At 34.3% G+C, this 26,438-nt stretch overlaps 1 protein-coding gene across 1 annotated transcript in view; it reads left to right on the forward strand.

Moving 5' to 3' along the window:
- Nucleotides 1-25,771, forward strand: part of GEN1 (GEN1 Holliday junction 5' flap endonuclease) — a 29,120-nt gene extending 3,349 nt beyond the window's left edge. Inside the window, exons 2-14 of the mRNA XM_040496125.1 lie at nt 4,621-4,823; nt 5,506-5,692; nt 9,451-9,627; nt 11,011-11,121; nt 13,828-13,901; nt 16,352-16,443; nt 18,353-18,503; nt 18,803-18,839; nt 18,931-19,011; nt 20,423-20,553; nt 21,902-21,963; nt 23,329-23,469; nt 24,224-25,771. Coding sequence (XP_040352059.1) covers nt 4,663-4,823; nt 5,506-5,692; nt 9,451-9,627; nt 11,011-11,121; nt 13,828-13,901; nt 16,352-16,443; nt 18,353-18,503; nt 18,803-18,839; nt 18,931-19,011; nt 20,423-20,553; nt 21,902-21,963; nt 23,329-23,469; nt 24,224-25,539 — 2,721 coding nt within the window. The 5' untranslated portion in view covers nt 4,621-4,662 and the 3' untranslated portion in view covers nt 25,540-25,771. The remainder of the gene's footprint in view (nt 1-4,620; nt 4,824-5,505; nt 5,693-9,450; nt 9,628-11,010; nt 11,122-13,827; nt 13,902-16,351; nt 16,444-18,352; nt 18,504-18,802; nt 18,840-18,930; nt 19,012-20,422; nt 20,554-21,901; nt 21,964-23,328; nt 23,470-24,223) is intronic.
- Nucleotides 25,772-26,438: the final 667 nt, after the last annotated feature.

Here is a 26,438-nt window from a genome sequence, read left to right on the forward strand (position 1 = left end):
GATTTAGGATATATTTTGGAGGTAGAGGACTTGCTGATGGAATGGGTGTTGGGGAACCAAGTAAAGAGGAGAATCAAAGAGGACGGCTAGGTTTTTGGCCTAAGCAACTGGATATTGTGGAGAGATAAGTAAAACAGTTCTGGGGAGAGATGAAATCAAGAGTTGGATGCCTGTTATGCATCCATGTGAAGGTAAAGTAGGCAATTAGATGTTTAGTTAAGAGCTCAGTGGAGATGTCCGATGAAGTGGGGAAAATATTATTAGGGAGAGTTCATTATATATTATTAAAAGAGTTCATTATAGACTCTTCAAAGGACACTCAGCAGTAATGTCCTTTTTGGTGTAGTCTGCCTCTAACTGATTCTAAAAATATTCTTCCTATAATTCCTTTTGCTCACTTTCCATATCCCATGCCCACTCCCAATCCTTTTAACATGTTGCTTGGCATAGTTCTAATTCATTATTATTATTATTATTATTATTATTATTATTAGTTAAAAGTAGTCGAGGCTGTGTAGAGCCTTGCAGTAATTCAAGAAGGTCTAATAGAAGTTCATTAATGTAAAGTTACTCAGAGAAAAAAGATTTGTTGGGGCATGTCTAGCTCCTATAAAAATGTCCCCTTGATTCCTGTCATTCAGAGAAAATGGTCAAAAAGGCATATTTCACAATAGCAACAATTCTTCCATGCTTATGAAAGAAACAGAGCATTACTACTTTATAGGAGTGTGCTTGGGGAGCACAAGAGAGATTCACCTTTTTCAAATCCATGTATCTATACACAGGGACTGTAGGTTAAGGGATCAAAGTGGTTTTAAAAGCTTTGAGATGGATTTTAAATACGGTGACCAAAAAGATTGGCAACGAAAGAGACATTTTTCTGGAACATACCACATAACTCAGGAAAATTGGAGAAGAGAACACTTTAGCTCAGAGATAGTCAGATTTTGCTTTTCTGGAACCAACAGATAATTCTGCTACTCTTTTTCTTTTTGCCTACATTGTTCTTAACAGTTGTGTTTAAATAGCTGTAGTTACATTTTGTAGTCTTCACTCCCATTTTAATAAAGGAATAACTAAAACATGTTCTAGGTAGACGTTACAGGTATCTGTTCAACTACCAGTGCTGGTTGTTTTGTGACATAACTGTGATGATCATCCTTTGAACCAGGTTTATTCTGACAAAAGAAAATAAAATAGCATGAAGAATTAAGTTTTAAGCGTAATATTTATACTAAAAATACTATTTATGGGCTTAGTTAAAAGCCCTCTCTATGTTGATTAAGGGATCCAATCTGTGGAATTTTAATGTTTTAGTAGAATTAATTCCAAGCTTACTTTTTTCTAGGCATGGCTGCCCTAGTGAATAATATTCCATTAAAGTCTTTGCAAAACGTTCCTAATGTGCTTGAAATATTTAGAGGACAACAGTGTGTAATCAAGAGGCTGCCTCATCAATGTCTCTTTTCTTTCTACAGCCTTCGGAAGGAATATAATATGCATGGCAGTCCTTTACATAAATGTATGCTTATGTGTGCCACCGTAAACAACACTGCACAAGATGGCAATCTTTGTTCATTACATATATACTAGTAATATTATGTAGTGAATAATATTATGTAATATTAGTAAAATCATGTAATGAAGCTTTAGAGGTAAGACAAAAAGGAAGGAACTTGCAAACTGGAAAGGCCAGAGGAAAGGATGCACCTTGCCTAAGTTTTCATGACTAGCTCCTAGATGGTATGACAGAAACCGGAAAATGTGAGTCTCTCATCCCTAAAAAAGCCATACTGAAGTCAGATTTGATATCAGGTATTATATATTTGCAGAACTTTGCTTTTTGACTTGACCCATGAACTCTAGCCATATTTGGTCTCGTAATTTTTAGGCAAGATGCAAACCATCTAAAGATTTCTTGTTTTATTTCCCCAACCTTTTACAGATAGGACCACATTAAAAAAAAATTATGTTTATTTTTTGAGAGAGAGAGGGGGAGAAAACTCCCAAGCAGGCTGCACACTGTCAACACAGAGACTGACATGGAGCTCAAACTCACAAACTATGGGATCATGACCTGAGCCAAAACCAAGAGTCAGATGCTTAACTGACTGAGCCACCCAGGTGCTCCAGATAGGACTACATTTTTTAAAACTTTTTTTAATTTGAGAAGTAATACATACATATGATTATTTAAAAAATTAGCACAAAGGAGAGTATATTTTGAAGAGTAATTCTTGTCCCCATTCCTGAACTATAGTCATCCCTGAAATATAATCTATGTTGTACCTGTTTTCACTTTAAAACTTGGAGATTGTACATGTAGATCTATCCCATTTTTTTGCTGCATCATCTGTTCTATTTCAACCTACCATAATTTATTAAAGATACTCCTCTATTGATGGACATTTGGTTCTGCTCATTGTTTCACTGTTATAAACAGTGCTATGGTCGATATCTTTTTATATAAATCTGCACACAGCTAAGAGATATCCTAAATTCCTGGGAGAGCTTTTGCTAATCAGAAGACCTGCATTTAAAATTTTGAAGGCTAGAACCAGGGGTACATTTAAATGAAATATGATCAGTTATAATGTTGCGCCCGAGAGAAAAATCTCATAATTTCCTTCAGTTAGCAATTCATTCCAGTGTACAACTTGAATCACGAAAGAAAAGCAACTGTCAAAAGAACTTCCCTCTCAAACTTGCTACTTCTGAATTTTATGCATTCTGATGTTTAAGACTTAGAAGCCTTGTTTCCTTTCATAATAATGAATTAGAAAATATATATGTCCCCACTCTTTCCAGAATTAGCTACAACTTTTCACATTAACAAAGAGATAAAACTATCTCTGAATTGATGCCACAATGCCACATTCAACCAGTGAGACTTCTTACGTGAAGTAGACGATATTAATACTGAGGTACCATTCACTACCTAATGCTTTATCCTTTGCATTTAAATCTGTATATTCTTTGTAAGGTGACATATCAGCAAATATTGGTGCAGTTCTTCATAAAAAATAAATGCACAAAATAATACCTGTGGCACTGGCCACATTATAAAATTAAGATTCAGAGAAGTGCAGAGAAAGTAACAATACTTCCAGCCTTTATTTATTTATTTTTGCAGCCATGTACAATTTGAGAAAATTTGCTTTTTTTTTTTTTAAATTTAGAATGGCTTTGCATTGGTTTTGCATTTTGCATGGTGATAGCCTTTTGTAATATTTTTTATATCCTACTTTGTGTTTCTGGAATGAATTAAGGTCATTTTCAGAGGATGGTAATCTGGATTATGTTTGTAGAGTCAAACTGAATTTTCACTGCAAATACTACATAATACTCTTATCAAATAATAGCAAAGTAAGAGAAAAAGAGATACAGGTGTTTAGTAAAGAAAAACAACTGTAGAAAATACCAAAGCTAGAATACCAGAGTTCAAGCCACTTTTGTCTTTAAAATGTCTTGTACACAGAAGAGTTTAACATTAGTTTACTTTGAATAGTGGCACTATAGGTGATTTAAAATTCTTTGTTCTTTTAGAAGACTTTATTTTATTTTTCTACAATGAGTATGTGTGGCATTGCAATTTGAAAAGCCAAAGCTCTTTTTAAAAAGATATCGCATATCCTTCCAACTCTCCATTTTCTGTCCACACACCCCCCCCCCCCCCAACAATCTTCCATTGACTTTTCCTGCAATGACCCCTTGGGATTTTTTTTTTTTCTTTAGTTTACTTTAACATGCCTGCTTTCTTGCTTTTGTTTTCTTATTTTTCCTGATTATGGTAGGGGACTAGTCCTACTCTTGCTTTGGATATGTAAAATCAAGGAGTGAATTCTCAAGTAGACAGATATGATTTACAGCATCCCCAGTGCCCATGGCTGCTTGTGTTATCCCTTGTTAACAGCTGGAACAAAGCCAGTTTTACCATTTTGGGGTTTTTTCCTTTTATTTTCTAAGTTTCATTTAATATTAATGTAACCATGTGAAAAATATTCTCCACCACTGCTAAAGAGAACATAGAGAAGAAGAAAGAATGAGGAGGGACAAGACCATTTACATTTGGGTTACATTAAATTTTAAAATAACTTTATTTTTCAGTACTACAGAGAAACCCATATTTGTTAATGAGTGGATTTTTAAGGGTAGATTTAGCATGGTACAATTTGCAAATAGCTTTTACTCCGTTAGTTACATCAGTATTTTTGTAGCTAGTAGGTCAGTTACCACCATTGTTAATGTTTCAGATGTTCTTGATTCATTTGGAAAAGCTGACTTGGGGTTGGTGTAGGGGGCAGTTAGAGAAGGAGGGAGCCAAACCATAAGAGACTCTTAAAAACTGAGAATAAACTGAGGGTTGATGTGGGGTGGGCAGGAGGTGAAGTAGGTGATGGGCATTGAGGAGGGCACCTGTTGGGATGAGCACTGGGTGTTGTATGGAAACCAATTTGACAATACATTTCATAATAAAAGAAAAAACAAAGGAAAGGCTGACGTCTGAAATAAATAAATAAATAATAAATAAATAAATAAAAGAATTCTCTCTTTATGAATTATCCTAAACTAACATATATTATTTGAATTTCTATTCTGCGCTTCTGTGTCTTTTAACAGTCTTTTGAAGTGTGTTTCAAATAACAGCAGATAATCACCATAATGGGAGTGAATGACTTGTGGCAAATTTTGGAGCCTGTTAAACAACACATCCACTTGCATAATCTTGGTGGGAAAACCATTGCAGTTGATCTGAGTCTCTGGGTATGTGAAGCACAGACAGTCAAAAAAATGATTGGAACAGTCCTGAAGCCCCACCTCAGGTAGAGTAAAAGTTCTTAGGATATAAATGTATGATTGTATCAGCAGATGATATCTTGGTTTTGTTTCCACTTTGTTTATTGTTGTTGCTTTACGTTTTGAGATTTTAAAATATATTAACATGTCTGCCTCTGCCATCTCTAAATTGATGACTCACAAATTTGTACTTCTTACTCTTTGAGCTCCAGATTCAAAGACCTAGCTGCCTGCTTAACATAGCCACTAGGATGCTTTGGCGACTAGAAGCCAGAAAATTGGGAGCCATTCTCTCTGTTTGACCCCTCCTCACATCCAATCTATCAGAAAGTCTTGCCAGCTCTACTTCCAGAATATACCATGTGTTCATAAACTTTGGTCAATGTCCAGAGGCACCACCTCACTGCCACCACCCTCTCTTTGTTCTGAAATGACCTCCTCATGAGTTTTCCTCCCTCAGTTCCTGGCCTCCTCCTTCTCCAAACTGTTTTCCATGTAGCACTTAGAACAATCATAAATCCCTCTTGCTTAAAAACATTTAGTGTTTTCTCAGTTCACTTAAAGCAAAATGTTAATAAATAAAATGTTATTGCATGTATGTAACCTTTTTGATAATAGTCTGATGTTCTTGCCATTATGTCATACTGCTGTGTAGACTTTCACTATCAGTGTATGAAGATTAATATATTATTAATTTTTATATTTAAGGAACTTATTTTTTCGTATCTCATATTTAACGCTAATGGATGTAAAACTGGTGTTCGTTATGGAAGGGGAACCCCCAAAGCTGAAAGCTGATGTCATAAGCAGGAGGAATCAGACTCGGTATGGGCCTTCTGGAAAAACATGGTCTCAGAAAACAGGGAGATCACATTTTAAATCAGTCTTAAAAGAGGTGAGCATTTAGATATGATTCAATAATTGTCATATGAAGTGGTGAGTACATTTTACTCTGATAAAGGTTGTTATATAATTATCTTTAATACTCACTAAACTTACTGTAAATAGAAGGCCAGTGTGTATAGAGACAAGTTGATATTCTGTAGTGAAACTGACCAAGTTCAAGCCCTGGCTCTGGCATATAGAAATTCTGAGATGTTGAGCAAGATTTTTAAATTATATCTGCCTCATTTCCTATCCTGTGCAATGAGGAAAGTAGCACTTTGCAGGGATAGGGTGAAAATTAGAAAAATTAAAAATATCTGATATTTAAAGCAACCACTGCATAGTAGGGAGTTAATACATGTTACCTGTTGTGACATCTTCAGCACTTAAAGAATTCCCAGAATAGAGATCTAATTAATTCATACTTCACTCATTCAGAATTAATGATAGTTCATATATAGAATATATATTTAGGACTTTCTAATTTTTAAAAGTACTTATTGTTATATTTTAATACACTTATATATTACAAAATATGTATTTTTATAGAAGTTAAGAAATGGAGAGATCATCTATAATGAAATATATAATGAAAAAAATAAAAAGCAACTATTATTTTGCCTCTCTTCAAATGTATGTATTTTTTTAAACTTGCCTTTAATAGTGCACAAGTGATTTTTATCTTGGACTTTTTTTTTTATGTTTATTTTTGAGAGAGACAGAGCATTAGCGGGGGAGGGGCAGAGAGAGAGAGAGAGAGAGGGAGACACAGAATCCGAAGCAGGCTCCAGACTCTGAGCCATCAGCACAGAGCCCGACACAGGGCTCAATCCCACCAACTATGAGGTCATGACCTGAGCCAAAGTCAGCTGCTTAACCGACTGAGCCACCCAGGTGCCTCTATCTTGGACTGTTAACTTATCATACCCTTATATGCCTTTGCCACATTCTTTCCAAATCCATCACTTGTAATGGTTGTGCAACATGTATGAAATACTATAAATAGCTCTGAAATCATCCCTCATCATTTCATATATGGTTTGCTTTTCGGTTTTCTATTACATGTGAACTTATGAAGATTTTTTTGTGTACATAGCTTTTTCTTGTGATTTGGGATTTTAACATAATTACCCAAAGTGGGATGGATGGATAGATAGATAGATAGATAGATAGATAGACAGACAGACAGACCAAAGTTTAGGAATGATTTTATAGCTCTCGCCAGTCACTTTCCATCAGCACAGATATGAGATAAGCAGTTTCAGTACACCCAAAGAACATCAGGTGGTAGGAGGTTTGTCTTTGTATTATTTAGTATATAAAAACAAAAGATATTTCTTTGTTTATGTAATATGTAGGAGTACATATAATATATATTTAATATATATTGGTCTTTTTTTTTTAAGATTTTTTTTTTTTATTTTAAATGTTCATTTATTTTTGAGAGAGTGCAAGATGGGGAGGGGCAGAGAGAGGGAGACAGAGAATCCCAAGTGGGATTGGGACAGCAGTGAGCTGTGAGCCCCAGCACAAGCCCAAGCCCAACATAGGGCTCGAAATCGTGAACCATGAGATCATGACCTGAGCCAAAGTTGGTTGCTCAACCGACTGAGCCATCTAGGTCCCCCAGATTTTATTTTTAAGTAATCTATATACCCAATGCAGGGCTCAAACTCACAACCCCAAGATAAAGAAATTTTTTTCTTTTGTTTTCTTTATGTTAAGGATATAAACTTTATTATATTTGCTTTTAATTCATATCCCTATTTTCTTTTTAATTATGGTTAAAAAGTTCATTTCTTTTAAACAATATTGTATAAATTAATCATTTTTTCTTGAAATTTTATTTTCTATTCACATAAGATTTTAAAAAATAGTTTTCAGTTGGTGACTTTTTCCACCTTAATGACTATCAGTAGTTGAAGAAAATATCTGTACTGGATTCTAATTATTTCTTGTATAGTCTGTTCCTAGAAATATCCATGGTCTGTATACTCAGGGCATTAATACCCAGTATAAAACAAAAAGATGTCCATCTCTTCTTGAGAAAATTGTTCCATTTCTGTTTCTTTATTGCAGTAATTGTGATGTCCTTAAGCATTTTGTGTGAGTGTTCAGTATTGCCTGAATGAATAAAACTTTCATTTTTATATTTCTGTACCCTCAGTTTCTAGGCCCTACTTCCTGCTAACCCACTGCAGTCTCTTAGGTATAAGCATGAAAACACAAATTAGTCTTCCTCCAATACCACCCCACATGACAGACACTTAGGATAGCAAAATTTACAACCAGCCTTCCAAATTCTGTGCTGGTTTTTGAAGAATTGGAATGACAATGCAGGAATCGAAAATAACTTCCAAATTCTTTTGTTTATTATGAAAAGATAATTCTATCTCCCTAAAGTCACCCAGCCAGAGTCCTGGAAAGTACTCTTTTTCTAACACAGTACTTTGTCTTTTTGAACCTTGTCCACCTTGGGCAACATCTAGCAGAGGTTTGTATTATGTAATGTAGCATGCAAGCAGTCAGTTAAAGCAATAGATGATATTTACTTTATCAGTCTCTAAAACTACCGGTAAAAAGGCATCTTTCCTGACCATACCCAGTATTTCTCAATGTGGAATGTGAAAATGACAAGAAACAATGCAGTAGGCTATAAGGCTAAATTACAAGCTGTTCATCCAGATTCAATTCATAATGCAAGGAAAACTCACAGAGGATTGTTCATGAGTCAGCAAATTGATAGAAAGAAATCGCTTGCACAGACAATTGACTTCTAGGAGCAAATCAACAACTGGCTCCCACTTGGTTTCCCACAACATGAGAGTTTCATTGTACAGACATGATAGAGGAAGAAAAAAGAACCTTAAGGTCTCAAGTAAAATTGGATAATAGTATCTTCTTTGGAAGCGCTCATGGGAAGAGCTCCCATCATGGGAGAAGAATTTTTGTTATTTTGCAGATACTAAATCTTACTGTGATTAACTATTAATCATTTAGAAGATATTTCTCTTTAATCTTGAGATAACATTGACCAAAATGCAAATTGAATATTTTTAAATTAATTTTTAATTGAATGTGGAGTGCTTTTTTAAAGTTTATTTATTTCAAGAGAGAGAGACAGCACAAATGGGGGAGAGGCAGGGAGAGAGGGAAAGAGAAAATCCCAAGCAGACTCTGCACTGTCAGCACAGAGCCCAATGTGGTGCTCGAACTCACGAACTGTGAGTACCATGAGATCAAGACCTGAGCCAAAATCAGGAGTCAGACACTTAACTGACTGAGCCACCCAGGCATCCTGAATATGGATTACTTTTTAATGGACGTTAAAATTTTTTAAGTTCATTATAGAAAATGTTAAATCAACACAAAAGTAATTAAACAATTATCATCAATCTTAAACAATTATCAACTCTTGTTTCACCTATGTCCCCACTCAGTCCCTTCTCCCATGTCGTTCTGGAGCAAATCCCAGACACAATATTTCTTCAGTCTCAATATTTCATTATCTTTGTCTAAAAGATAAGGGCTCTTAAAAATAAACAAAAACATAACAACAGTACATTTCTTATTGTCACACCTAAAGTTAAGCAATCATTCTGTAATGCCATAAAGTATTCAGTATTTAAATTTCCAGTTATTTCTTAAATATCAGAATTTGTAAAACACTTAAATAGTTAATATTTGTCATGTAGAAATCAGTTAAACACTGAAAGAAAGAGCAATAAAAATGGTCTTAGATATCTTGCTCCTACGTTTTCTTTCCAGTGCCTTGATATGCTGGAATGCTTAGGAATTCCCTGGGTCCAAGCTGCTGGGGAAGCTGAAGCCATGTGTGCTTATCTTAATGCCAGTGGTTATGTGGACGGCTGCCTCACCAATGATGGGGATGCTTTCCTATATGGAGCCCAGACTGTTTATAGGAATTTCTCTATGAATACCAAGGTACCTTTGTTTCTTTCTCTCTGTCAGCATTTGTTTCACAAAGTACCTTTTTAAAAGGGATTATTAAATGATGGAATGAAACAATATGTGTAAAATGATTACCACAATACCTGGCACACAGCAATTGCTAAATGAAATAAATGTTTACTGTTGTTACAAATATCATTGACGCATAGTTCATTTTCTTTGAAATGTGCATTTCTCTCTTAAGGGCTTGATTTGTTTCACATGGTTTAATTCTAAATGTTTTGATAATATATTATAAAAATGCATATGAAATGTTTTGCTTTGACCCCAGATTTCCATTTTTAGTAATTTATCTTCAACAACACCTCCAAATATGCAAGAAGAGATGTATGAGGATGTTAACTGCAACATTATTAGTAATTACAAAAATGTGGCAGACAACCCAAATGCCCATTTCTAGGGAATGGTTGAATACAGCCATGGTTCTCAGAGAGGTCAGGGGAAATTTTGGTTGTAACTTTTCAAAGTTGGCCAAGACAACAGACATTTGGTAGATTGGAGCCCGGAAAGCTAAAAACCTTTTGCCAGACAATTCTGTTACCTCTCTGAAAATGTTCATTGTGTGCTCACTGAGAAACATTGCCTCAGAGTCCATTATAATGTAATAACAAGCAGTCATTAAAAAGATACGTATTACTGATATTAAAGATATATTAGCAAGCAAAAACATGTTACAAAGTAGCACTTCCATATAATTCTATTTTTGCTTAAAAATATAGCTAATAATATTTGTATTTATGCGTCAAAGTGTTTTTTGAAAGAACATGCGCTACACTATTAATAATAGTTAATTTTTTAGGTGTTTATTTTTGAGACAGAGAGAGACAAAGTGTGAGCAGGGAAGGGCAGAGAGAGAGAGGGAGACACAGAACTTGAAGTGGGCTCCGGGCTCCAGGTTCCTCACTGTCAGCACAGAGCCAGACATGGGGCTTGAACTCACGAACTGTGAGATCATTCCCTGAGCCAAAGTCAGATGCTTAACTGACTGAACCCAGGGGCCCCACTAATAGTTAATTTTAGATGATGCACTTACTGGGAATGTTTACTTTTTATAATATACACTTTACAGTGTGTAATTTTGTAAATGGAAAATATTTTGTAAAACATCAAAAATAATAAAGAGGAACATTTTGACTATAATAGTTTATTTTTTAAGCCATTTTTGAAACTATGACTTTATTTCCGGATATTGAAGTGTTGGAGTCTGAAGATCCTGGTGATCAGCACAATTTTTCCCACTTAACTTTAAGGAATAATTAAGCATTTAGAGATAACTCTGACCAATTAGTTTTTGTAATGCTTAATGTATAAATGTTTACTTTTTGAAGATGAAACTAAATCTGTAGTTTCTTCCAGGATCCACATGTTGATTGTTACACAATGCCATCTATCAAGAGTAAACTAGGTTTGGATAGAGAGGCTCTGGTCGGACTGGCGATACTACTTGGCTGTGATTATCTCCCCAAGGTACACTTAGATTGTCATATTTACTTACTGGTCACAGTGTATCTTTTTTGATGTCTTACATGCTGCATAAATATGAAAATAATATGGCTATATGATTAATAACCTAACTTAGAGTATAATTTTAGGCATAATAAACAACTCAGTAACTAAAAGAACCAGCATTTCAAGTGGCATTAAAAAGCTGGTTCCTTGTGACACTGAATGTTGCAAATGAGAATGGAATAGTAACTAGTCCCACAGCTTGAAGATCAAGACTTTAAGACTTACTCTAGACTAAGAGATTCACATTCAAGTTTTACCGCCGTTTTAAAAATGTATAGGAATCACTCTTTCCTCATATCATACCAATATTAGTTTCTATCACTGTTTTGTCTATTTTGTGGTTTTCAGTCTTCCAGCTTTCCAACTGCACATGCTCAATGTTATTACTGTTGCTAGGCGATGTAATTATTGGGGTAAGCCATTCATCCCTCCTTGCTTCTTAGCATTGCACTGAGTTTTATTCATGAAAACATTTTATTTAAGATGCACAATAAACAAATAGGTGTACTAATAGGTGAGTGATAAATTAAGCATTACAAGGATAACCCCATTCTTAAGTATATTTAAAAATATTGAATGATTTGTCTGGTAGTTCTTAGTATGTAGTCCTGTCATCATGTCCTTACTGATCATTTCTGTATTCTTACTGAATCCCTTGTTAGACTACATATTCCATCCCCAAGAGAAGTCTATAATTTTATTTATTTTTTAATGTTTGTTTATTTTTGAGAGAGAGGGAGAGTGCAAGCAGGGAAGGGGCAGAAAAAGAGAGAGAGACACAGAATCCAAAGCAGGCTCCAGGCTCTGAGCTGTCAGCACAGAGCCCGATGCAGGGCACGAACTCACGAGCCGCGAGGTCGTGACCTGAGCTGAAGTCAGATGCTTAACCAGCTGAGCCACCCAGGCACCCCAATCCCCAAGAGAAGTCTAAAGAAGAATGACATATATATATTATATATATATATATACATATATAATATATATATAGAGAGAGAGAATATATATATTTTTTTATCAGAGCTTAGGGGAGAGGGAAAAAATAGGATACTAAAATTATTAACCCTCATTTCTAACTTATGTCCTCAGTGATCAGAGAAATCACTATTTTTAAATTTATTTTTAATATAATGTATTGTCAAATTGGCTTACATACAACACACAGTGCTCATCCCAACAAGTGCCCTCCTCAGTGCCCATCACCCACTTTCTCCTCTCCCCCACCCCCATCAACCCTCAGTTTGTTCTGTATTTGAGAGTGTCTTATGGTTTGCCTCCCTCCCTCTGTGTTTGTAAGTATTTTTTGCCCCTTCCCTTCCCCGATGGTCTTCTGTTAAGTTTCTCAAGATCCGCATATGAGTGAAAACATATCATATCTGTCTCTGACTGACTTAGAGAAATCACTCTTTTAAGTAGTATCTAAAGGAAGCAGGAAGAGGGAAACTTTTAAATAACACAAAAATAATTATTTCATTATAGTTCTCATTCTGAAATAGAAGATTTTTATTTCCCGTATGTCATTATATAATAATTAAAGTCTAGAAACAGCTGAATGTTGAAAGTAAGAAAAAATTCGCAAAATTAAACTCACAGAAACCAATTTTAGCTATAGTGGTGTTACATTATGCATTAACCTTAGCTATTTTGACATTTTCTATCCTTTGTAACGAAACCACTATCCATTTATATTGTTCTACTTAAAGATTTGTAAGACTTATGGACTAACATGATTTACCTTCAAAAAGCTTAAGATGTAGCTAAATGCTAATATAAGAAGGGTGGTATACAAAATCTGTAGCAACCTGTATGCAAAGATACAGGCTGTAGCCATGAAACAGACTTCTGGGAACCACTCTTAGGCCAGGTGTGACCCTCTTAGTAGGCTGATCCTGACTGTAAGTGGGTTGGGAAGGAGATTCAGACTGGAGGGGAGACCCCTTTGCCAGCAGGCACTTAGGATGCTTGTGCAATGAATATTTATTAACCAATTAGGAAGTATTCTTAACACTGGTATGTCTGTCCCAGTGCACATTGCTAAATGGCAGCCCTGCTTATAAGGATACATGCATAAACTTCTCTAGGAACTGGATGACTTAAACAAGAAATTGTCCTGCAGGTATACATTTATTGACATTTTATTGTGTGTTGGACAGTTAACACTTGTTTTCATTTTTCTTAAGTTTTCATTTCAAGAGTTAACTTGGAAGAACATTGTTCTCTTTTGATATCCGAGTTTTTAAATATTAAATGTTCATCAGAGTAAATGAGCATGCTTTTTCTGATTACAAATATAACTTGAAGTAGATCAAATTAAAAGATTATCAAAGTAAAGTAATTAACATAAAAAGTAAAAGCCTTCTAAAATTCTTTTCCTCCCTCCCTTAAAATAATTGCTGTCAGCAGTTAAGTATATAACCCTGTGACTTTGTTGTTTGCATAGATTAATGGATGATGTAGTAGTTATTTTACTAGCAAATTTAGATCACAGGGTGAGCTATTCTGCGATCTTTGTTTTACACATGGCAGTGTACCTTGCACATCTTTTCCTATCGTGACCTAGTTACCTTATTCTGTCAGCTGCACAATCTCAGACTGCAGGATATGCCATACTTTATTTCTCCATTCCCCTGTGATTAACATTGGCATTTCTTTTCCACTTTCTGAAAGGGAGTCCCTGGAGTTGGAAAAGAGCAAGCATTAAAACTTATACAGATTTTGAAAGGGCAAAGTTTACTTCAAAGGTAACTAAAACTTTCTTGTGACATTAGACATTTATTCTTTTTGAACTGAATAGTAAATATTTCAAAAAGTATTATGCTTTCTGAGACAGAGTTTTGTATTTTTAAGCTCCTCTATATTTTCATTTAAAATCACAGATTTAAAAAATAATAATAAATAAACAAAATCACTGATTTTTATTTATTGTGAGGTTTTTTTAAAGAAAAGATGAAAGTATGTGTCCTAAGCCATATTGTATTTTTTTCATTATTAGGTCACTACAAACACAAGTAGTAAGATGCCAAATGTGTTTATTTATAACCTCGGGCTTTTACCACAGGCTATTTTAGACTATTTTGCCACCAAGTAAAGGTAAACATAACTATAAAATAATTTTTATTTAAAATTATTTTCTATATAAAATATTTTGATATCATATACTCTATAAGTGAAATGCCTGACATATTGCAAATATTTAATAAGTAACACTTGGTCAAAATTTTTCCTTGAGTGCCCTTTCTTCTATAGCCACATATTTAGTAATATATAAATTCTAATTGATTTAGTCTATACAATTTGAGGATTCAAGACAATTAAGGTACAGAATATATGGAAGTTTACCAACTGTGCTATTTAATTTTGAAACCATGTGAATTATGTTTACTTAATGAAAGCAAGTCTGTGTTAATATTAATTTTTTAATATTTATTTTAAAATTAATATTAATGATAAAGTGTCAAATGAATAAGAAGGAACTGGGATAACTAGGAGACTTAAAGCAGTCTTGGCCTCCAATAGGTTTGAGATGGTGAGTGCATGAAAGGAAACATTAAGTTGTAGAAATCAAGAAGGAATGGCCATGAAAAAAACTTGAAATTGTTGTGCTCCTTCGAAAGCTATAAAGCTACTGATAGATCTAAGACTTCAATATATCCATTATTGGTATCAGTGAATATGATGCCAAAGCAGGAAAAAAAAAAGATATACTTTGACCTGGAATCATTTGGGAATGTGAAGAATAATATAAAGAATAAAAAGCAAGAAGGTATGGCACTTGACTAACTACAGATCATTCTTATTGTAATAGTTTCAGCAAGTATGTATTTTTGGCAACATTTTATGAAATGTTTGAACACTTGAAGAGAATAAAATTACATTTTCTTACATTACATAAAATTACATTATCATTATGTGCCATTCTAACTGATTAATTTAGACTGACTTTCCCCCTAGGTTTTTTTTTTTCTTCCACATTTGAAGTTTCTGTGTATTTAACCAGCATCTATTAATGCTAATTTTTAGCAAGCTTATACTTGGTCTTTGTAATAAATGAATCAGAAATTCCAAAAGCCAAATAATAACTCCTGGTGTCAGATCCTGCACAAGGTACTAAAGAGATAATTTGGCTTTTTATTCGAACTTTAACTTCTATAAGCAGAGGAATATAATTCAGAGCACTTATGTTTTATGATGAATACTTAACTATCCCCTTGGTGGTTTTATGTTACCTAGAATTTTGGCCAAAAATAAAATTAACTTTTTATTCAGTGGACATTTTAGCTGAAAGCATTTTCTTTTTTTTTTAAGGATTTTTTTTTTCAACGTTTATTTATTTTTGGGACAGAGAGAGACAGAGCATGAACGGGGGAGGGGCAGAGAGAGAGGGAGACACAGAATCGGAAACATGCTCCAGGCTCTGAGCCATCAGCCCAGAGCCTGACGCGGGGCTCGAACTCACGGACCGTGAGATCGTGACCTGGCTGAAGTCGGACGCTTAACCGACTGCGCCACCCAGGCGCCCCTGAAAGCATTTTCTTTAAAATCACTCATTTAACAGGTAATGTTTTTGCTGCTTGCATAAGATTTTAAGAAAATGATAATTTCAAATGGTCTAGATTTTTTAAACAATTTTTACCCAGAAGTTTGATGTTCTATTTAGTTTTATCCTTTACCCTGCTCCCAATTCCTGATACAGGGTAATGTTCATGTACATGATTCTATTTGTTTTATACTGTGGCACACAGAAGAGAGATCAAACAGGTATATACATCTCATTCTCTCTACATATTGCTGCCTAACTTAGGATTCTTAAAAAAAAAAAAAATGAATACAAGAGTATACACGTGAACACATATACACATACTCTTTTTCTCTCTTCCCTCACCCTTCCTCTCTCTCCTGCCTCCTCCCTCTCCTCCCCCTCCTGTGTCCTCCTTCTCTTTTCCTCTGTGACTGTCTGATTCTCTCTTCCCCCTGTTGCAATTCTGTTGTCTTTGGAACCACATTTTTAAATTGAGGTACATAGACTGAGAGTTTTCACAGGCTGGGCCAGCAACTTCATCTCCTGCAAAGGGAAAATGAGACAGGTGGTAAGGGAACAGAATAGGCTGACCTTTGAGAGCATGGCATTTTGGTGACCTTGTTTTTGTTTTGTTTTGTTTTGTTTTCCTTTTAAAATCATTTTCCTTTACAGATTTACTCAGTGGAATGAAAAACCTTCTTTCTCTGATCCACAGCCAGTAGTTATTAAAAAACTGGCCCATTGTTCTGTGTGTTCCCATCCAGGTAAGCAGACATAGGGGGTGATATCTCTAGAATATAAGTGTCTGATACCCACATCCTGTTCTGGTTTTCTTGTTTTTAATTTTTACTTCATTTTGAGAGAGCGTTCCCACGCACACACACACACATGCACACACTCACATGTGCCATTTGGGGAGGGGCAGAGAGGGACTGGGAGAGAGGATCCAGTAGGGTCTCTCTGCTACAGCAAAGAGTCCATTGTGGGGCTCAAGCTCACGAACCTTAAGATCATGACCTGAGTCGAAGTCGGAGGCTTAACCAACTGAACCACCCAGGCACCTCATCCTGATCTTATAATACTTACGTGCCTACATACATCCTGTCTTCTTCAGTAGATTGAAAATTCTTGGTGTCAGGAGTTGTGTCACATATACATAGTAGGCACTCAATAATTGTTAATTGAAATAATGTGATGTAAGTGATAAATACAGGATAAGTGAAGTTTTAAACTATGATACCAAATTACTTAGATGTTAAAATTATGTTTTGAATGTAGAAATCCATTTAAACAAAAAAAAATATATCCTGCTAAGTCTTAGGGGAAAATCGAACTGAAAGCATTTGTTTTTATTGCATGAAGATAGTGACTTAACACTAATTTCTAATACATGTTCATTGTTATTGAAAATAGCTTGGTTCCTCTTCATTAGTCTTGTTTAAAAAAAAAAAAAGATGTCATTACTGTATACTGGATCAGAAACACCTTTCACTCCCAGGAGAGACTAGGAGATCTTATTAGCTCATCTTTTAAAAGAAATTCTTTATCTATTTGTCTTAATATATGTTCAGAAACATTGTTAAATTAGAGACAAAATCATAGAAGAAATAAAAGTTTTATAAGATGTTTTATAAAATTCCATTCTGTAGTTTTTTGATACTTTATAAAATGACAATTTTAGTTTCTATCAATTATATGTGCTCTTCTATATTCTCAAACCAATGTTAAAGGTGGTCATGCTTTCGTTCTAAGGGAGCTAGGGCCCCACACCTGTGCCACATTCATAGTATATTCATGTTCCAAGCAGTTTAAAAATAGCTGTAGAGGGGGGCATCTGGCTGGCTCAGTCAGTGGAGCATGTGAGTCTTGATTTCAGGATTGTGAGTTTGATCCCCACAGTGGGTATAGAGATTGCTTAAAAATAAACTCTGAATAACTAGATGGCTCAGTTGGTCAAGTGTCCAACTTCAGCTCAAGTCATGATCTCGAGATTCATGGGTTCGAGCCCCCACCTCAGGCTCTGCTCTGACAGCTGGGAGCCAGGAGCCTGCTTCAGATTCTGTGTCTGTGTCTCCCTCTGTAGCTCCTTGCCCCTCCCCCACTCTCACTCTGTCTCTCTCAAAAATAAACATTAAAAAAATTTTTTTTAATTAAAAGATAAAATCTTTAAAAATAAATGAATAAATGAATAAAAATAGCTGTGAGGTAACTGAATTAACTAGCAGAGGTAATTAACTGTTATATTCTTTTAATATTCTCATTAAACCATTTCATGAATTATTCTATTAAGTAATCTTTTTTAATGCTAATAATTATATCCCATTTGTCTTGCGTATAGCTACCAAATAAACCACACAGTTTTAATTGTTGATTATTGTAAATGTGTAACTTCTGGTTACAAGTTAACACTTTCAGATAGAAGAGTAATTTATAGAAACAAAAATAGTGTCATGTAAGTGTAATAGCTCAGGATCTATTTTGTCTTAAGAATTACTGTAGTGTTCATTATTCTGTTCAACCTAAATGTATTGGAACCTTTCTATATGCTAGGCACTTTGCTAGGCAGTATTCGTTTTTAAAATTTTGGATAAGGGCAAAAAAAAAAAAAAAAAAGATGTGTGTAGAAAGTAAATCTAAAAAGCAGTGAAAATCATACTTTGTGTTTCCATAAAGGTTCACCTAAGGATCATGTATGTAATGGCTGCAAACTGTGTAAAACTGATCGATATTGTGAACCACATGATTATGAATATTGCTGTCCTTGTGAGTGGCACCGTGCAGAGCATGATAGACAACTAAGTGCAGTAGAGAACAGCATTAAGAAGTAAGGTTTTTTTTAACTTATTTTTTCTGTCCTTACCTATTTATACACCTCTACTCAAATTACTTCCACATAATCTTCCCCCATGTCTAGATTAGTAACATTTCACAAAATCCTTTTTTTGATTTGGTTCAAATATTGGGCTATCTCAGAAGATAGTGATTTAATAGTTACTCAAAGAGAAGCTTGAAGACTAGGATATTATCCAAGAACATTTTTCACTAAATGAGTAGAAATTGGATGAGATGAATTTAGAGGCTGAGTTGCCTGATTATATTAACATGTATATAATTTATTTTCAGAAAAGCTTGCGGTTGTGAGGGATTCCCTTTCCATGAGGTAATAACTAATAGCTCAAATGTGTGTTTTATTTCAGAAGTTCTTTTGAAAAGTTTGAAATCTGAATTCCTATTTTATTTTCTCTTGCTAGGTTATTCAAGAATTCCTTCTGAACAAGGATAAGTTGGTGAAGGTTATCAGGTACCAAAGACCTGATTTATTATTGTTTCAGGTATCAGAAAATACTTACCTTATAGTATGTAGTGGGATACTAGGAAGATAAGGGATACTCACTTTGGTCTAAGAGATTTAAAACAGCTATTGACTGCCCATGTATTTTTCAGCATTTATTTCTAGTTTTCATTCCTTTGCCACATAGGAACCATACTTTGCAGACCACACCCAGAAAATTTGAGGATTGAATATGTTGTTATAAAAGGTGGTATAGTTTACAAGGTCAATGGAATTTTTTTTTTTTCAGTATAGTTGATATACAAGGTTACATTAGTTTCAGGTGTACAACTTAGGAATGTGACAAGTTTATACATTATGCTGTGTTCACCAAAGGACATTGGGATTTTTAATCAGTGACATAACTTTAAATTTGGACAGTGTATCACTTACTCTGTGACCCTGGATATGTGTTATCTTCAAAATAGAAATAATATTACTTATTTCGTGAAGTCACTGTGAAGATTAAATGAGATTGGGGCACCTGGATGGCTCAGTCAGTTAAGTGTCCAGCTCTTGATTTTGGCTCAGGTCATGATCTCATGGTCGTGATATTGAGCCCCACGTCAGGCTCCACAATGAGCATGGAGCCTGCTTAAGATTCTCTCTCTCTCGGGGTGCCTGGGTGGCTCAGTCGGTTAAGTGTCAGACTTCAGCTCAGGTCATGATCTCATGGTCCTGTCCATGGGTTCAAGCCCTGCATCGGGCTCTGTGCTGACAGCTCAGAGCCTAGAGCAAGCTTCAGATTCTGTGTCTCCCTTTCTCTCTCTGCTACTCCCCTGCTCATACTCTGTCTCTGTCTCTGTCTCTCTCTCTCTCTCTCAAAAATAAATAAACATTGAAAATTTTTTCTTAAAAATTCTCTCTCTCTTGCTCTGCTCTTCTCCCCCACTCATGCTCTCTTTCTCTCAAAATTAATAACTAAACATTAAAAAAAAAGATTAAATGATATTTTTTATAATAGCCCCTAATACAGTGACCAGAGAAACAGAGTGGTTCAATAAATTGTAACTACTTGTTGCTTATCCCTACCAACCTCAGTAGTAATAATGGCAGCCAACATTTATTGAACATTAAAATTTGCTGTGATATTTAACCCATTACATGTAACTTCACTTAATCTTTGTAATCTCTGAGCTGGGTTATATTTTATGATGGAAATCCTGAGGCTAAAAGAGGTTAAGTAATTTACCCAACATCTCAGAAATATCATACTAGGGTTCAAATTGACAACCCTCACACTTGATCATTGTGCAATGTTGCCTCCTTAGGAAACTCCTTATTCTTTCCATGAATATTCTCATTGATCCTGCTTTAACTAATGTTAATTCAATAGGAAAAAAATAATACCACTTAAAAGTGCTGTTTGTCTCCAAGAGATAACAAAATCTTGTTTTGTTTTATATTTACAGAGATTTACTCTTGAAAAAATGGAGTGGCCCAGTCACTATGCATGTGAGAAATTGTTAGTGCTTTTGACCCACTATGACATGATAGAAAGAAAGCTTGGTAGAAGGAATTCTAATCAACTACAGCCAATTCGGTAATATAAAGAATTGAATGAAGAAGTCTGTGTGTTTCCATTTGAGTATCTTATGATCTAAAATAATCTTCTTAATATCTTTAATAGTGGGGTGTATAGCTCTCCATTATATAAAGTTGGAGTAAAGGTCTAGTAGAAAATATTAAGAGCTTATTCAGGGCTTATAGTCAACCTAACATAGTAAGTTTGTGCCTTCACACACTTTTCTACTCAAACAAGTAGTGATACCAGATTATTAAAAGAAATAAACATAAAGTGATATAGCCAAGCTTAACCATAGAACTATTTCAATGGACCAGAAAGGGAACAAAAATGTAAAGTGAATGAGGAACAAAAGCTAAGAATTGGTGAAACTCAGTGAAGGGTATGTGAGTGTTCATTGTGTTATTCTTGCAACTTTTCTAAAGGTTTGAAAATTTTCAAGCTGAAAGTTTGGCGGGGGAGTATCAAAGAAAAAAGATAAACTACAAAGGAATGTCAATCTGGTAACACAAATCTTTCATGACACTAATAGATGCCAGAAGATGATAGAGTAACATTTCAAAGCTTTGAGTAAAAATAATTGGCAACCTAGACATCATTAATGCATGATTTACTGGTTGGTGAGTAAATCACAGATCCTCATTAAAACCACTGTTAAAGGATGTATCTAAGCAAGAAGAAAAATGAACCTAGAGGGATGATGTGGATAACAAAAAACAGTGGTCAATCAATAAAGAGAAATCAATAAAATGTATTAGCTAATTTAATAAATTGGAAAAATATGTATATAAATAGCTGCATAATGCTTGATGATTAATATATGATGATGATGATAAACTAAAACTTCCAAAGTATACATGTAAACACTGAAGGGTAACCACTAAAACACCAGAAATACGATCTCTGTCTTCAAAATTAATACATAAAATAGGAAAGTAAAATTGTCAAACCAAAAGAATATAGGAAGGAGGAGAGGGGAAGTACCACAGAAAAAGCTTGGTAACAGAAACACAAAATAAGATGTACGAATGAGTCCAGCTAAATCAGTAGTCACAATAAATGTAACTGGATTAAACTTCCCTATTAACAAAAAATAGGCTTTAAAAGAAAGATCATTATTATGGAAAAGAGGAACACTGAATAATAATGAAATCTGATAGGGTAAAACAATTACAAACTCTGTACACTTAACAATAAAATTATCTTGAATAAGTAGTCGGAGGAATAACTATGTCATCATTCTTTATAGTATTTTTAGAATATTATAAAAATAGAATAAAAATGAATGGAAATTGAATAATCTACAAATTGGAAATTTCCAAATACCTACTGCAGTTGGACCTCATTAGAAGAATTTGTTTTTCAGAATTGTTAAAACCCGAATCAGAAATGGAATTCATTGCTTGGAAATAGAATGGGAAAAGCCTGGTATGTATTCACTTTAGGCAAACTTTGTAACATTTAATCATATATATTTAGCAAATATTGTATACATATATAAAACATGTATGTATGTAAAAAATAGACATATCACATTCACTGAGGATTGACTTCATAGTTTACCTGTACTATTTAAATAAGTTTTGATGAATAGTAAATATTAAAAATTTCAAGTAATTTTATTTTAATACCTTAAGTTGACATTTATTTTGTAATGTTTAAGAATATAATATGGAAGCAGTTTTGATTTCTATTAAGAAAATGCTGCTGTCTTCTCCTTCTTTACTCTGTTTTGTTTTTATGGGGATGTATAGTTGTCAAATTACTCTTATTTTGCTGCAGACAAAAACGCAGTGAACTCTGAGCTACCTCCAAAACTGAAGGCAGGGAAAGCACAGATCATTTAAAATGGAAAGTGATTCCAAATTCATTTCTGTCTGGCTTTGAAGTTAGATTGTGTGACCATATGTAAATAAGTGAGGCAGTAGATTTGTCAATGAAAGTTTAAGTTGTAGATGATTTTGAAGAATGAAATTATAAAGAACTAGATAAACTAAGCAATAACAGGAAAATAGCTGAAGAATTTTGAAGACTGTTTAGGAACAGTTCCACCAACTGTCATATATTTTCAGGAAAGAAAATAGCATTGACCCAGTTCGGCAGTACATCTCCTCTGTCCAGAATCGAGCATCGTTCTTGTGGGTTCTATTGCTTAAGGGAGAAGATGTAAGCAAGCTGTTTAACTAGGAAATAGTTTAAGTTACCTGTTTCCTCTCTTTGTACTTTAAACTCATCAACTAATATTTTCACTATAGTGTGGCTTCTCATGCAGCTTTGCACTCATGTAGGATAAACATAAGTACCTAACCTACTATTCATACACCTTATTGTAAATTCAACACGCAAGCATTCTCATTTTCATGTATCAGCCACTTGTGCGTCCAGTGAGCCTGAGTATATCCTCAATTCTGTTCTTTTCAGAAGCCACCACTAAAGAAAGTTAATGTTGTGGTTTTAGGAAACTGTCTGTTCCCACTCTTTTTCTGGAAATTTTAACACTCCTACTGAATTCAAACCAACTAACCTTATCTAAACAAAGTTTTCTATTCTGGAAGTACCATCTTTAAAGCAAGAGAATTTAAAGTTCTAATTTTGAAAGGAATCATTTTCCAGGTCTTGCAAGGCAGAAGAAAATCAATTCTGCACTAGTATCAATAAATTATTAGAACAGAGATATTGTAAAGCAAGATTTGTAATGAATCGTCGATTTGCTCATGATTTAGTTACCTAGAAAAATTGAATTTTACAAACCTTCAGTTAAGGCTGTTTTTTACTGTATTTTTAATCTTTTAGAATATTATGCTATGGAAGATAAACATGGAGAATTGGTTCTAAAAACAATAGAAGAATTATCGTTGTTTGAAGCAGCTTATCCCGAGATTGTTGCTGTTTACCAAAAACAAAACTTAGAAATAAAAGGGAAGAAACAAAAAAGTAAGTATCACATTTGATAGCTGTTTATACCACACACAAATGTTTAATGTTCTATTTGAATCTATCTTGTCTATATTTTGCTGAAAGTTCTATGAAATCAAGAGCTAGGATTATACTCTTGCTTCTTTGTCTTGAAATACTTCTTTTAAAACAATTTTTAAAAATGTTTTCAATGTTTATTTTTGAGAGAGAAAGCGTGAGCAGAAGAGGGGAGAGAGAGAGAGAGAGACACACACACACAGAATCTGAAGCAGGTTCCAGGCTCTTAGCTGTCAGCACAGAGCCCGATGCAGGGCTCAAACTCACAGACCATGAGATTATGACCTGAGCCAAAGTTGGATGCTTAACTGACTGAGCCACCCAGGCACCCCTTGACATATTTTGTTTAAAGCCATGAGTAAACCATTCTACTCTGTGACTGCTAAATAAACCAAGTGTTAATAGTAATTGTACTAACCACTTAGCGAGCAACTAGTATGTATAACATCTTTTGGATTATAAATACATTTTCTTTATTTCCAAGAACTTGATGAGAAAAAAATTCAATTATAACATTGTTTCCAAAAGAAAATATTTTATGATATTTTGTTAATAATTATTTTGTTATGATTATAATATAGTTTCTAGGAATACACTGAGACAAAAAAAGGCAAAAATTGCTCATACAGAAAATTTCTGATCTGTACTCTTTTATTTACTCAAGGTAGGGAAAATGAAATCGATTTTAATAATGCTTTATTTTTTTTCTTTTCAGGCTTGAAAATTAAGCATAAAGAAAACAATTGGCCAGAATCAGATAATAAGAATTTCCAGTCACAGATGACTTTAAACCCCACATGTGACATCTTTTCTAAGCAGAATTCCAAGTTAAATTTGGAAATTACCCCTCATTGTCCATTATCCCAGAAATCTATTTCTGCATCATTGAATAGCTTGCTTTTACCTGAAGATACCCCTTGTTTGAATACCCAAGAACATTTAATGTTTTCTCCAGGACCTTTGCCTATGCAGCAAATTACAGCTGTCAGTAAGTCTCTAATTCCAGAATCTACTCAACCTAGTACCTCATCCTATAATGTATCGGTGATTGCTGATCTACACTTAAGCACCATTGACTGGGAAGGTACTTCTTTTAGTAATTCTCCAGCTATTCCAAGAAACACTTGCTCTCATGGTTTAAAATCAGAACTTGAAACAGCCATCGCTGAAAATTTTAAAAATATCCCAGAACAATCGTCCTTTGCATCAGAATGGTGCACCACAGACATTAATGAAGTATTGGATAGGGATCTTCAAAAGATTGATGATACTGAAGAACATCTACTTTCTGGCATTACTGATTTACATCTTCAAGATTTGCCTTTAAAGGAACGAATACGTATAAAATCATCGTATCCTCCGGATAATGCACAACCAAATGTCGACCTGAAGACTTTGTCCCTAGTTACCATAAAAGAATCTTGTATTGCTAACAATGGTTCTGATTGTCAATCACATCTTTCAAGGGATCTTCTAGGAAATCATTTGCAAAATGAATCTAGAAAATCTAAAGTTCTAAAAGGATACTCTCTATTTCAAGAAAACTATAAAATGAATACTTCTGTACCTTATTCTGTCAATAACCCAGTAACAGTAAAGACCTCCAGAGGTGGACCATCAAATACTGCTTTAGATTATAATAGAAAAGTTGATGTGCAAAGCACTCAGAAAAGTGTAATGAAGAAGAGTGTTTGCCTTGACAGACATTCCTCTGATGAAGAAAGTGTCCCAGTGTTTGGGAAAGCTAAATACACAACTCAAAAAATGAAGCCTCGTTCTCAGAAGCATTATCCAGCCCCGTTCAAGAAAGATGATGCCAACAAGTTGAATAATCCTAAAATACATATTAAAGAAACTGAACAGTGTGCCCAGGCTTATGACACAACTGGAAAGGAAGACTGTTTCCCAGATGCAGCTAAAGGTTCTCTGGGTTTTCTACAGCATCCTAAGGACAAAGGTGACTGTGGTACTTGTTTGGGTAGTCCTCTTCCTTTATGTCAAAGATTAAAACTAAGGTTCCAAAACTCTTGAAATGAAATTAAAAATATTTAAATATAACATAGTATTTTAGTACCATTAACACATAATCTCTTCATTTGGCATAAAAATGTAATGTGCTTCTGTATGTCATGAGACACTCTTTTCCATTTTTAATTAAAATTGTAATAAAAGACGTTACCTAAAACTTTGGTTTTAAAAGGTGATCCTTGTGAGAAAAACTTCAGATAATGTACATTTCTAAAACATACTTTTGCCATTTTTATATCGTTCTTGATTTTTCTTTAGTTAAAGCTTTAAAATGTTGATACAGTACTAGGAAAATGCTTCATCTATTTGCTCACTTTTATTCATTTTGTTCACAAACCTCTAAAGTTTTGTTTTTTTTATTTCAGCTTGTTCCCAAGAGGATAACTCTTTGTAATTGCCTACTCTCTCTCAATGTCTTCTGTTGTGCTTTTCCTGAGAGTTGTATTTTCTCTCAATATGAAGATACATTTAGGGTGCTCTTCCAGTTGTGCTAATCTTATTCTTTTCACGAGGGGCAAAAATGGAAAAGGAGGAAGATGCTCAAAATAATTAGGAAAAATCATGGTTGTAATGGCTGACTAAACTGAGGAAAGCTACTTCTTACATAACCCCGGGAGTTCACAGTATGCCAAATGGAAAAAGATCTGCAAGATAGAATGTATGATGGGAAGAGACTTAGAAATTTGCTCAGGATCACACAACTAATTAATAATGGTGTGGGAACCAGGTTTCTTTCCTCCAATTTATTGGCTTTTCTGTTTTCTTTTTTTTTCTTTCTGTAGCACTTTATTTCCTTTCTTTTTAAAAAATAAAAATGAATTTGTACAATATTAACTTCAATAACTCTAAATATTAAGTTTTACATAAATTTATTTAGCATTCAAAAACTCTAGAGGTAACCA

Source organism: Herpailurus yagouaroundi, unplaced genomic scaffold (genome assembly GCF_014898765.1).
Source record: "Herpailurus yagouaroundi ecotype Mexico unplaced genomic scaffold, PumYag 188, whole genome shotgun sequence".
NCBI classification, from domain to species: domain Eukaryota; kingdom Metazoa; phylum Chordata; class Mammalia; order Carnivora; family Felidae; genus Herpailurus; species Herpailurus yagouaroundi.